Source organism: Mesoplodon mirus, assembly GCF_964341445.2.
Source record: "Mesoplodon mirus genome assembly, chromosome: 9".
In the NCBI taxonomy this organism is placed as follows: Eukaryota; Metazoa; Chordata; class Mammalia; order Artiodactyla; family Ziphiidae; genus Mesoplodon; species Mesoplodon mirus.
This window is the reverse complement of record NC_138985.1, coordinates 39,112,969-39,127,638: the sequence shown is the minus strand read 5'-3', so window position 1 is coordinate 39,127,638 and position 14,670 is coordinate 39,112,969. Positions and strand designations below refer to the sequence as shown.

Below are 14,670 nucleotides of genomic sequence, written 5' to 3'. Positions count from 1 at the left end.
TACAGATTCAATGCAATCCCTATCAAATTATCAGTGTCATTTTGTACAGAACTAGAACAAAAAATCTTAAAATTTGTATGAAGACACAAAAGAGCCTGAATAGCCAAAGCAATTTTGAGGGAAAAAAACGGAGCCAGAGGAATCAGACCTCCTGACTGCAGACTATACTACAAAGCTACAGTAATCAAGACAATATGGTGCTGGCACAAAAACAGAAATACAGATCAATGGAACAGGATAGAAAGCCCAGAGATAAACCCACGCACCTATGGTCAACTAAGGTATGACAAAGGAGGCAAGGATATACAATGAAGAAAAGACAGCCTCGTCAATAAGTGGTGCTGGGAAAACTGGACAGCTACATCTAAAAGAATGAAACTAGAACACTCCCTAACACCATATACAAAAATAGACTCAAAATGGATTAAAGACCTAAATATAAGACTGGACACTATAAAACTCTCAGAGGAAAACATAGGAAGAATACTCTTTGACATAAATCACAGCAAGTCTTTTTTGACCCACCTCCCAGGGTAATGGAAATAAAAACAAAAATAAACAAGTGGGACCTAATGAAACTTAAAAGGTTTTGCAGAGCAAAGGAAACTAGAAACAAGATGAAAAGACAACCCTCAGAATGGGAGAAAATATTTGCAAATGAATCAACGGATAAAGGATTTTCTTCAAAATATATAAACAGCTCATGCAGCTCAATATTTAAAAAAAAACCAATCCAAAAATGGGCAGCAGACCTTAGTAGACATTTCTCCAAAGAAGACATACAGATGGCCAAGAGGCACATGAAAAGCTGCTAAACATCACTAATTATTAGAGAAATGCAAATCAAAACTATAGTGAGGTATCACCTCACATCAGTCAGAATGGGCATCATCAGAAAATCCATGAACAACAAATGGTGGTGAGGGTGTGGAGAATGCAACAGTGCATTCCCACCAAATGCACTGTTGGTGGGAATGTAAATTGATACAGCAGCCACTATGGAGAACAGTATGGAGGTTCCTTAAAAAACTAAAAATAGAATTACCATATGATCCAGCAATCCCACTACTGGGCATACACCCAGAACAAAACCGTAATTCAAAAAAGACACATGCACCCCAATGTTCACTGCAGCACTATTTACAATAGCCAAGTCATGGAAGCAACCTAAATGCCCATCGACAGATGAATGGATAAAGATGTGGTACATATATACAATGGACTATTACTCAGCCATAGAAAGGAATGAAATTGTGTCATTTGTAGAGACGTGGATGGACCTAGAGACTGTCATACAGAGTAAGTCAGAAAGAGAAAAACAAATATCGTATATTAACGCATACATGTGGAATCTAGAAAAATGGTACAGATGAACTGGTTTGCAAGGCCGAAATAGACACACAGATGTAGAGAACAAACATATGGACACCAAGGGGGGGAAGAGGGGGGGCGAGGGATGGGGGGATGAATTGGGAGATAGGGATTGACATATATACACTAATATGCATAAAATAGATAACTAATAAAAACCTACTGTATAAAAAAAGAAATAAAATAAAATTCAAAAAAAAATTATTGGCCGAATATCCACATGCTGGGTGTTCATTAATTCCTCTAACAAATAATTTCACTTCACAATAAACATGGCATTGTGGTTCTAAAAATAAAATAAAATGCAATTTCAAAAATAAACCAATATTCTTTTCAAGCTTAACAGTGAATGAAAAAATTCCTTTCAGAGAATTTCCATGTATTGTTATTTCATTTGAAAACTATTTTGGGTGTATACATAGTAATGACTCATAAATGTACACTTCGAGATCTGACCTCTTTTCTGAGCTCCAAACATATATCCAACTGGCTATTGGCATATTCTCTTGTATATAAATTATAATAAATTTCTGCATTAGCAGAAATCTTGAAGTCACCATGTAGAAAACAAAATTGTTGATTCTACCCTAACATGGCTACTTCTCCCCTAATTTTCTCCATCCCAGTAAGTGCCACCATTGGAATCGGCAATCCATCAGTAAATCTTACTGGTTCTACCTCCAAAATACCTCTCAAATACCTCCACTGCTCTCCACCCTCAGTATCAACTGCCTCGTTCAATGTATCATCCATGCTTCCTGATTTCCTTCATCTCATTCTTGCTCATAGTACTGTCCACCTAATTTATATTGCATGTAACAGCCAACGATCCTTTTCACATGTAAATAAAATGTACCTTTCACGCTTAAAATTGGTAAAATGCTTTCCATTATTTTTAGGAGAAAATCCAGACTCCTTAGCATGTTACAAGGCCCTACATCAACTGACCACCGCAACCAAATCAGTATCTCCAGGAGTGCTGTTTTTAAAGTTCTCCAGGTGATTCTTGTGCACTCAGGGCTGAGAAAACACTGCCCTCCCTACCAGATTTAGCTCTTGTCTACCGCTCTTCAATCTCTTCTTCTACCACCCTCCCACTCAATTGTTAATGTATAGCTATAGTGCCTCTGTCCCTTAAAATTCCAACCTCTTCCCTACCCTCAGACCTGTATGCTTATGTTAAACAACAAAGTCATTGTGAAACGTTTACTGAGTGCAACATATTTATGAGGTATTGTTACAGAGCTGGGGATACAAAAACAAAGACCATGTTTGTGGGATTGTATTCTAGGAAGGAAAGATAGGTAACATGCAAATAAGTACATACATACACATACACACACACACACGGTGGTTAAAATGCAGCAGGTGTGTGTGGGGAAGGGGGAAAAATGCTATTTTAGATGGTTAGGGAAGGCCTCTCAGATGAGAGCAAATATTTATCTGAGATAAGGGAGTCATCCTTGCACGTATTTCAGGGAAGAAACTACTAAGCCGAGGAAATCATGACCGTGAAGGCCTTGACGAGGGCGCTTGTCTGGCACGTTCAAGGTACAAGGGAATCAGTGACAGCCTTCTAGGAGACAGGGTGAGAGGTAGATGAGACCTAGATCATGTAGGGTCTCTCAGGAGGACTTTGGATCTTACATGAGTGAAAGCAAAAGCCCTCGGAAGGTTCTGAGTAGGAGAACAATTCGAGTTGAGTTCCATTTGGCCATCAGGGCTACTGTGTAGAGAATGGTCTGTAGGGAAGGACAGGTGGAGGCAAGAAGACTGCAGAGAACTTGCTGCAGTGACCTAAGTGGGAGAAGACGGTGGCTCAGCCAGGGCGGGAGAGTTGGAGAGAGCAAGCAGGGATCAGATTCTGGAGAGCTGTTTTCCTGGCTATTCGTATGACAAATTCCTTCCCATCCTTAACATCTCAGTTTCATTACCCCTCCCTCAGACACCTTCCCTGACCACATACTATATAAAGCAGTGCTCCGTCTCTACCAGTTTTTCTCTATTACCACAACAATTTGATTATTTGCTCTACAACATTCATCACTATTTGCAGTTATCCTGCTTACTTGTTTGCTCTTGTTCCTGTTTCCCAAGTAGGAAATACTATCTTTAAGAGAGGGGTTTTGTCTGTCTTGTATCCTTAGCACCTAAAACAATCCTTGGCACATTTTAAGTTCTCATTAAATATTTCCTGAATAAGTGAATGGAAACTGTCCCAGGATCATTAAAAATACATTTTTCAAAAAGTCAAAGAGCTGAGGCATATCTGGCTTAAACTCTTATCACTGCATGCAATGTAACATCCACGACTTGTCAGAGAATATGTTAGAATCCTTAGTTATTCTCTGTATATGATGATGATTTTGGACCTGGTAAAGGATAAACATGGCTAATAAGATCCATGTTTAACTTTTATCATTCAACCTTTAATTTGTAGATTAACGTATAGAAACTGAATGCTATGGGAATACATCATCTAAGACTTAGATGCCAACAAATACAAGCACCCCTGGTATGCAAAAATCACGCTTGACATGGAGACAGATGATAAAATTTTGAAAAAATAACACTGACTGTAAACTCTTTTAAAAAAGGAAAAATAGAAAAACAGTACCTTAGAAACTGAACTATGTGACACTTTTTTTAAAGAAGACAGAATTTATGAGAGGGAAGGGTCACTGCCAGAACAGTGGGCTGACTTCCTATTCCGAACATGTGCTATTAGTCAGTTTTTATAGCCAGAGAACAAAGGAATGGTCCAAGGTGAAAATTTCATTTACTGATTGGTCAAGGCATATATACCTTCCTTCTATAGAGTGGGACGGGGCAGATGCCTTTCCTTATTTGGGACAGGTCCCATCACCCAGGTGGGCTCAGGAATTTCATAACCATCGCAACACGGTGGGGAGGGTGATTAAGAGTCCAGTAGGCGGTGTGACGCTAAAACGTTTGCAGGCAGGGTCGTCCTTTGTCCTTGAAGCACCCTTGTCCTTGGAGCACCACAGCACGGAGTCTTGCTCACTGGACCACGAGGGAAGTCTCAGGAGGCTGATATTTAGAGAGGAAATTCCGGGGGAACATAGATGTTTAAAGGGAATTGCTGTGATGTTTGCCACGTGGTATGCAATGTCACTCTTCTTCCACACCTTCTCCAAAAAATCTTCAGTAAAACTTTATTGCTCCATCATGTACAGTAGGCTGGAACTGGTGTCCTAGCATTGCATTTACACACTGAATGCAGCCTCAGAGTGGACCAAGTGTGAGAGCTCTGGTTACCGTTGGGGGGCCTTGCCACATCTGGCCACATCCGATTTAAAAAAAATTTTTAAACATCTTTATTGGAGTATAATTGCTTTACAATGGTGTGTTAGTTTCTGCTTTATAACAAAGTGAATCAGTTATACACATACATACGTCCCCATATCTCTTCCCTCTTGCATCTCCCTCCTTCCCACCCTCCCTATCTCACCCCTCTAGGTGGTCACAAAGCACTGAGCTGATCTCCCTGTGCTATGTGGCTGCTTCCCACTAGCTATCTATTTTACGTTTGGTAGTGTATCTATGTCCATGCCACTCTCTCACTTTGTCCCAGCTTAACCTTCCCCCACCCTGTATCCGCAAGTCCATTCTCTAGTAGGTCTGTGTCTTTATTCCCATCTTGCCCCTAGGTTCTTCATGACCATTTTTTTTTATTCCATATATATGTGTTAGCATACGGTATTTGTTTTTCTCTTTCTGACTTACTTCACTCTGTATGACAGACTCTAGATCCATCCACCTCACTACAAATAACTCAGTTTCGTTTCTTTTTATGGCTGAATAATATTCCATTGTATATATGTGCCACATCTTCTTTATCCATCCGTCGATGGACACTTAGGTTGCTTCCATGACCTGGCTATTGTAAATAGAGCTGCAATGAACATTTTGGTACATGACTTTTTGAATTATGGTTTTCTCAGGGTATATACCCCAGTAGTGGGATTGCTGGGTCGTATGGTAGTTCTGTTTTTAGTTTTTTAAGGAACCTCCATACTGTTCTCCAAGTGGCTGTACCAATTTACATTCCCACCAACAGTGCAAGAGGGTTCCCTTTTCTCCACACCCTGTCCAGCATTTATTGTTTCTAGATTTTTGGACAATGGCCATCCTGACCGGTGTGAGATGATATTGCACTGTAGTTTTGATTTGCATTTCTCTAATGATTAATGATGTCGAGCATTCTTTCATGTGTTTGTTGGCAATCTGTATATCTTCTTTGGAGAAATGTCTATTTAGGTCTTCTGCCCATTTTTGGATTGGGTTGTTTGTTTTTTTGATATTGAGCTGCATGAGCTCCTTGTAAATTTTGGAGATTAATCCTTTGTCAGTTGTTTCATTGGCAAATATTTTCTCCCATTCTGAGGGTTGTCTTTTCATCTCGTTTATGGTTTCCTTTGCTGTGCAAAAGCTTTTAAGTTTCATTAGGTCCCATTTGTTTATTTTGTTTTTATTTCTATTTCTCTAGGAGGTGGGTCAAAAAGGATCTTGCTATGATTTATGTCATAGAGTGTTCTGCCTGTGTTTTCTTCTAAGAGTTTGATAGTGTCTGGCCTTACATTTAGATCTTTAATCCATTTTGAGTTTATTTTTGTGTATGGTGTTAGGGAGTGTTTTAAGTTCATTCTTTTACATGTAGCTGTCCAGTTTTCCCAGCACCACTTATTGAAGAGGCTGTCTTTTCTCCATTGTATATTCTTGCCTCCTTTATCAAAGATAAGGTATCACACATATTATTATTCCCATTTTTCACATTCCACCTGAAATGCCTCTAAGCCTGCTCTCTTCTTATTCATATGGTGCTATATGTGGCCCCATTATCTTAATTCCCAAGCTCTGACAGACCCCTGTGAAGAGACGGCCAGACTCTGTGAAAGGGGACTTTCCAAGCCTTTCTGTCAATTCGCTATTACCTTGTTCTCCACCTCTCTTTCCCCTACCAGGTTTTAGTATTTTCTTTCTCATTCTTCCCACAAATTTAAGTCAAACCCCATACAACCAAAATGAAATGCATCTGAATTGGTAAAACATTCTTTTCTGAACACAAATTAATTTACCTTGTCTCTTGTCTTGGTCTCATTAGTATTGTCTATGACTGCACTAACCACCACATATTTACAGACCATCAAATTTTATCTGAACTTGTCATCAAATACCTTGGGTAGAACAAATATGGTAATATGTGTACTGATTTTGGAGGATGATGATGACATGATCACTGAGTCAACCTGAAACAGTGCTCTGCACAAAACACCTAAAGGACTGATTTGACAAATGTCTCAAAAGCAGGAAAGAGAAACAAATACGCATTAAACGCCTAAGTGGTAAAAAAAATAATTGCCCATGCAGCAAGTGACAGATGACAACACCATCAGAATCATAGTGTAGGGAAGACAAACAACAAAAGTGAGCACAGTTAAGAATAATAAAGATGTTAAAAAAATAAAATAAAATACTATTCTAAAAATAAAATTTATAGATGCAAATAAAATATACTAAACTAAAAATTTTTTTAAATTAAAAAATAAAAAGAGCAGCCTCACCTGTCATCTCTGATATGATAGAAAAATCCATATCCATTGTGTACCATGGGAACCACCACTCCCTGGACTCTTAAATAACCAATCAGACTTGTTGAGAGAACGAAGTTTCCACCTCCACCACTGTATGGCACAAAGAAAGGATATTTTACTAGGCTTACAGAAGCTTACATTGTTTCTGAAAAGCTTTTAACATTCAGGAAGAAAGAAACTGATGAGGTTACAAAACACTACATTATATTACCTTCTGGAGAAAAGTGGGTCTGTAAAGAGTTCTGGAACAGGGAGACATTCCTCTTTTGCTATGAGTGAGAGACCTAACAAATGACGGTCAAATCCTGCAATAAAACCCCAAACCTGAAGTTAGAAAAATGTTTTCAGCACAAGAGAATTTTTTTTAAGTCAGAAAAAAAACAGTATAAGTACCTTTTCCAGTTGAACAATCTTTCATCATTTTATTATGTTTTGCAAAAGCTTCTAACATCCTGTGCTGCTGCTCAAAAAGCTGTGTTAAAAATCAAGAGATACTTCAATAACAAACTGTACAGAAACCAAACAAAAAACCTGAGCTCAAAGTAATCAGAATTTGGCAGGACTTCCCTTGGGGCACAGTGGTTAAGAATCCACCCGTCAGTGCAAGGGATACGGGTTCAAGCCCTGGTCCAGGAAGATCCCACATGCCGTGGAGCAACTAAGCCTGTGCGCCACAACTACTGAGCCTGCGCTCTAGGGCCCGCGAGCCACAACTACTGAGCCTGCGTGCTACAACTACTGAAGCCCGCATGCCTAGAGCCCGTGCTCCGCAACAAGAGAAGCCACCGCAATGAGAAGCCCACACACTGCAACAAAGAGTAGCCCCCGCTCGTTGCAACTAGAGAAAGCCCGCACGCAGCAACAAAGACCCAACGCAGCCAAAAAATTCATTCATTAATTAATTTTTAAAAAAAGTAATTAGAATTTGGGTAATTTTGGAGAGACATAAGACTCTGAGAAAGACCTTGAGATGTATAACTTTTCTGTCTTTTTCCTCACTTCTTCCACTGCCTTTATTTTTTTAATTTTTATTTTATATTGGAGTATAGTTGATGAAGATGTTGTGTTAGTTTCAGGTGTACAGCAAAGCGATATAGTTATACATATACATTTATCCATTCTTTTTCAGATTTTTTTTCCCATTTAGGTTATTATAGAATATTGAGCAGAGTTCCCTGTGCTACACAGTAGGTCCCTGTTGGTCATCTATTTTAAATATAGCAGTGTGTACACATCAATCCCAAACTTCCAATCTATCTACCCCCTTACCCTTACCCGCTTCCTCTCTGCCTTTTCTTTCCTATATGCCCTGCAACTTGATTATTTCTTTCCCAGAACAAGAAAACAGAAACTTGTGGGCAGCACTGAAGTGATATCAACAAGTGTAAAGACAGAAGCAATTACGATTTCAAAACTAAAGCATAGGTGTACAAAAATGATAATGAAGCAGCTCTATGAAATTAAAATAAGTTAACATATACATAACTATGTCAATCAAAACTAAAGAAATAAATGCAATACCAAAATAGCAGTGGGAAGGAACTACCCTTTTGTGTAAATGCTTAAAGTATAAAACAAAACATATAAAGCTGTACTGGTTCTAATATACAAAAAAAAATCTGATTTCAAAAATGTTCCACCACATCAAGAAAAGCTTCCTTTAAAGGCACTTTGGGAGAGTCTACATTTTATGCGTGTTATCTAAAGGAAGATCAACAGTAGTGAAATACTCAAGGTGTTGAAGTTACTTTGCCTAGAAAATGACACAAATGGGCTTCTTATCAGGTCTTCCCTGTTTCTTATTCTTTCCAAGTATATACTTCACTGGCAAATGAAGAAATGTTTGAAAGTTTCCAGAAAAAAAGGTCTGAAAATATTTTACTGATCCAGGGATTTGAAGAAGTTAGTTATTTAAGAGCCAAGTTTCCTTTAGAACAGACAAATTGTTAATTTTTTCTTTTCAAATACTCACACTGGTAGAAGGATCCTGCATGGATTGGCACCATCTGACTGCTTCTACTGTACATGATCGCACAGTCTCTGTACGGCCATGATAAAAGTATCTTGTCATAGCTGTTTCATAGCAGCAACCAGGGCTACAAGAAAAAATGAAAATAAGAAAATGTATCATGAGAAAGAAAATGCTCTAATGTTATTACAAAGAGTTTACCTAATAAAGCTGGCTTTGGTCAGAGACTAAGTTCTACAATACAGACTACGACTGAGATTTTCAATAACAAAGAGGCTGTTTTCAACATCAAAGAGCAAAATGTACTGTGGCCTGGTACAACAGGAAATGTTTCAAAGGCTTGGCTGCTGTCAGGTTGTGTACATTGGCATCTGTGGCAGGTGGCGTGAGATGCCCCCAGTGATCCCCGCCTCCTGCAGATGCACTGGTATAACCCCTCACACTGCATGTGGGATGCATTTAGTGTCTTCCTTCTAATGAAAGAAATATGACAGAAGTAATGAGATGTCACTTCTGAAATCAGGTTACAAAGAGAGCTCTCTCATCTCCTTATTCTGAGGAAAGCCTGCTGCCATGCTGGGAGTTGCCCTGTAGAGAGGCCCAGGTGGCAAGAAACAGAGAGGCCTCTGGACAACAGCTTGGGAGGAAATGAACCTTACTAATAACCATGTGAGTGAGACTGTACGCGGATCCTCTTTAAGGGGTGCCTTCAGATGAAGACACGGTCCTGGCTGACACCCTGACTACAACCTGACAAGAGACCTGAAGCCAGAGGCACCCAGCTAAGCTGTGCCTGGACTCCTGACAGACAGAAAATGTGAGATGATAAATGTTTGTTGTTTTACGCTACTAAGATACGGGATAATAGAGTTCTTGGCCTTTAGTTTCCTCCTACAGAACATGAATGACTCTAGAATTAAGTAAAAGCATTATTTAAGAAGTTCCCTAGAATGATGACTGTTTTCCTGGGGTGGAGAATGATATAACAATTTTTGGTACAAAGCTCTCTTACTTTCCTGGTGACAGGAATTTAGAGTTAAAGCAGTCAAACGGAAGAGTAAAAGGTCTGAACGTGGGCACTAAGAGGGCTCAAACAGTTGTTTTTTTTTTTTGGCCATGACATGCGGCTTGTGGGATTCTTAGTTCCCTGACCAGGGATTGAACCCAGGTCCATGGCAGTGAAAGCACCATGTCTTAACCACTGGATCACCAGGGAATTCCCGCAGTTATTGAGCCTCCTCTGTTCAGTGTTTCTATAAGACTCTCCCTGAGCTGAAACAGTATCCTTTCAAAATGTGAAGGAGAAAGTGTAAATAAAAATTTAAACCACCAGGCTTCCTTGGTGGCGCAGTGGTTGAGAGTCCGCCTGCCGATGCAGGGGACACGGGTTCGTGCCCCGGTCCGGGAAGAACCCACATGCCACAGAGTGGCTGGGCCCATGAGCCATGGCTGCTGAGCCTGCACGTCCGGAGCCTGTGCTCCGCAATGGGAGAGGCCACAACAGTGAGAGGCCCACATACAGAAAAAAAATAAAAAATAAAAAATTTAAACCACCACTAAAATAGCATTCTTTAAAAAACGAAGATAAAAGCAGTAAGAATGAATGACAAAATATCACTACTCTGCAACCTGTAATGAAATAATAGATCTTGGTAATGATCATCAATGGCCACTAAAACCATTAGGTAAAAGAATCAGGGAGGAAACTTTATAACGGATGTTGGCTAACAACTGAACACACCCTCAATCTGAATAGGATGTGATAGGAAACAAATAATATTAACTATTTGATTTACTGTTATAAAAAATAATAAGAATAATCGATTACTAGTCTCAAGTTGCCAAATCTATCTACCAGTTTATAGGAAACATGGGAGATTGAACAACAATGTTTAACAGTCTTTTTACTTAAAGGGCAAATACATAGAACAGTAATATAAATTTATGTTAATGGACACACAATGTAAAAAGATGTAATCTGTGATAAAATAAAGAGGGCGGTACAGAGATGGATAAAAGCACAGTGTTTGTATACTATTAAAAGTAAGCTGGTATTATTCAAACTAGGTTGTTATAAATTTAAGACGTTAAATGTAATTTCCAAGGTAGCCATAAAGAAAATGGCTTAAAAAATACAAAGAAAGAATAGGGAAATCAAAATGGTACACTCCAAAAAAAAATCAAAATCACTACTACCAAAAAAGAAAGTAATGGAGGAATTGAAGAACAAAAACACGTAAGACCTACAGAATACACAGCTAAATGGCAGAATTCTCCCTCCTTATCAGTAACTCTCCAATCAAAGGCAGAGATTGGCAAGATGAACAAAAAACATCATCTATATACTGTCCACAGGAGATTCTGTTTAGAAACAAAGACAGTAAGAGGTTAAAAGTAAAATGATGAAAAAAGATAGTAACCAAAAGAGAGTTTGAGTGGCTATACAATTTTTTTTTCCATTAGGAGTGGCTGTATATATATCAGACAAAATATATTTTAAGTAAAAAGGATGAATGAGACAAACAGGACATTATTTACTGATAAAAGATTTAATTCATCAAGATATAACAATTATAAAAATATATGCACCAAACAACAGAACTATAAGATATATGAAACAAACACTGACAGAATTGAAGAGAGAACTAGACAGCTCTAAAATACTTGCAGACTTCAATACCCAACTTTCAATAATGGATAAAACACATAGAAAGAAGATCTAATAAGGAAAGAGAAGACTTGAACAACACTATAAATAACTACACCTAAAAGACATATATAGAATATGCTACTAAGAACAGCAGAATACAAATTCTTATCAAGTGCACATAGAACATTCTCCAGGACAGACCATATATTAGGCCACAGAATAAGTCTCAATAAATTTAAAAAGACTGGAATCATACAAAGTATCTTCTTCAATGGCAATGGGATGGAGCTAAAAAGCAGTAACAAGAAACACTGAAAAATTCACAAATATGTAGAAATAAAACAACAAACTCTTAACCAATTGTTCAGGGAGAAATCACAAGGTAAATTAGAAAACACCCTGTGATGAATGAAAAGTAGAACATACCACAATTTATGGAATGAAGCAAAAGCACTGTTCAGAGGCAAATTTATGGCTCTAAATACTTACATTAAAGAAGATCTCAAATCAGTAAACTAACTGCACACTTTAAAGAATTAAAAAAAAGAAGAGCAAACTAGCCCCAAAGCCAGCAAAAAAAGAAATTAAGATTACAGTAGAGATAAACAAAATACAGAAATGAAAAATAAAGTTAACTAAACCAAAGTTGGTTCTTTGCAAAGATCAACAAAATTGACAAGCTTTTAGCTACACTAAGGAAAAAAAGGGAGAAGACTCCAATTACTACAATCAACTATGAGAAAGAGGGCATTACTATTGACTTTACAGAAATAAAAAGGATTGTAAGAGAATATTATGAACTGTATACAATAAATTGGATAGCCTAGATGAAATGGACATATTCTGAGAAACACACAAACTACCAAATCTAACTCAAGAAAAAACAGAAATCTGACTAGATGTATAACAAGTAACAAGATCAATGAGCAATCAAAAACCTCTGAACAAAGGTAAGTTCTGGACCAGATGGCTTCACTGATGAATTCTAATACTTAAAGAATTAATACCAATCCTTCTCAAACTCTTCCAAAAACACTGGTGAGGAAGGACCATTTCCTTACTCATAATATGAGGCCAGCATTACCCTGATACCAAAACCAGGCAAAGACACTGCAAGAAAAGACACTGCAAGAAAAGACACTATAGACCAATACCCATTATGAATATAGATGCAAAAATCCTCAACAAATTACTAGCAAACTGAATTCAGCAGCAGATTAAAAGGATGATACACCATGACCAAGTGGGATTCATCCCAGGAATCCAAGGATGGTTCAACATATGAAAATCAATGTAATATACTACATTAATAGAATGAAGAAAAAGACCTATATGATCATCGCAATTGATATAGAAAAGCCTTTGACAAAATCCAACCTATCTCTAGTCACAGATATGTGGTCTTATACATAAAATGCTAGAGTCCACAAAAAACTATTAGAGCTAATAAAGGAACTCAAGCAGTTTCAGAATATAAAGTCAAAATGCAAAAATCAGTTGCATTTCCATACACTAGCAATAAATAATCTGAAAAGAAAATCAAGAAAACAATTTACAACAGCATCAAAAAGAATCAAATACTTAGGATTAAGTTTAACCAAGGAGGCAAAAAGACCTGTACACCAAAAACTACAAAACATTGAAAGAAATTTAAAAAGACATAAATAAATGCAAAGGGACCCCATGTTCATGGATTAGAAGACTTAATATTGTTAAGATGAAAATACTACTAAAAGGGATCTACAGATGCAACGCAATCTCTATCAAAATCCCAACGACATTTTTACAAAAATGGGAAAACCCATCCTAAAATTCATATGGAATTTCAAGGAACCCAGAGTCGCCAGAACAATCTTCTTTTCAAGAACTAAGGTGAAGGGGACTTCCCTGGTGGTCCAGTGGTAGAGAATCCGCCTTCCAATGCAGGGGACGCAAGTTCAATCCCTGGTCAGGGAACTAAGATCCCACATGCCTTGGGGCAACTAAGCCCGTGTGCCACAACTACTGAGTTCGTGCGCCTCAACTAGAGAGACTGCATGCTACAAACTACAGAGCCCGTGCGCCCTGGAGCCTGTGCACCACAACTAGAAAAGAGAAAACCCACACGCCACAACTAGAGAGAAGCCCGTGCGCCACAACGAAGAGCCCACGCACCTCAAAGCAAAGATCCCGCATGCGTCAACGAAGGTCCTGCATGCCGCAGCTAAGATGCAACACAGCCAAAAATAATAAATAAAATAAATAAATAAATAATAAATAAATCTTAAAAAAAAAAAAGAACAAAGATGAAGTACTCATTAGTTCCAGATTTCAAAACTTACTGCAAAGCTACAATAATCAAAACAGTGTCGTATGAACACAAGAAGAGACACACTGAACAACACACTGACCCAGAAACAAACCCTCATCTATGGTCAATTGATTTTGGACAAGAGTGTCAAGACCACTCAATAGGGAAAGGACAGTCTCTTCACAAATAATGCTAAGAAAACTGGATATCCATATGCAAAAGAGTGAATTTTGATCCTTACCATACCCCCTACACAAAAATTAACTCAAAATGGATCAAAGACCTAGAGTAAGAGCTAAAACTATAAAATTCTTAGAAGAAAACATATGGGGAAAGTTTTGTAATACTGGATTTGGCAATGATTTCTTGGATATGACACCAAAAGCACAGGCAACAAATGAAATAAACAGATAAATTGGACTTCAAAATTTAAAACTTTGTGCATCAAAGCATACTCTCAAGAGAATGAAAAGACAACCCACAGAATGAGAGAAAATATTTGCAAAACACCTATCTGATAAGGGTTTCATATCTACAATACATAAAGAACCCTTAAAATTCAACAACAAAATGACAACTGAATTACCAAATGCACAAAGGATTTAAATAGACATTTTGCCAAGAAGATATACAAATGGCCAATAAACACACGAAGATATTCAACCTCATTAGTCACTAAGGAAATGCAAATAAAAACCACAGTAAGATACCACTTCACAAGTACTCTGGATGGCTTTTTTTTTTTTTTTTTTAAACAGAAAAGTAAGTGTTGGCA

General features: G+C 37.9%; 1 protein-coding gene across 4 annotated transcripts in view; it reads right to left on the bottom strand.

Annotated features, from left to right (window-relative positions):
- Nucleotides 1–14,670, bottom strand: part of CROT (carnitine O-octanoyltransferase) — a 70,233-nt gene that overhangs the window by 9,051 nt on the left and 46,512 nt on the right. For all 4 annotated transcript variants that reach the window (XM_082632749.1, XM_082632748.1, XM_082632751.1 and 1 more), the window contains 4 exons: nucleotides 8,959–9,082; nucleotides 7,380–7,458; nucleotides 7,198–7,291; nucleotides 6,957–7,076 (listed from right to left, as the gene is read on the bottom strand). In XM_082632749.1, coding sequence (XP_082488875.1) covers nucleotides 6,957–7,076; nucleotides 7,198–7,291; nucleotides 7,380–7,458; nucleotides 8,959–9,082 — 417 coding nt within the window. The remainder of the gene's footprint in view (nucleotides 1–6,956; nucleotides 7,077–7,197; nucleotides 7,292–7,379; nucleotides 7,459–8,958; nucleotides 9,083–14,670) is intronic.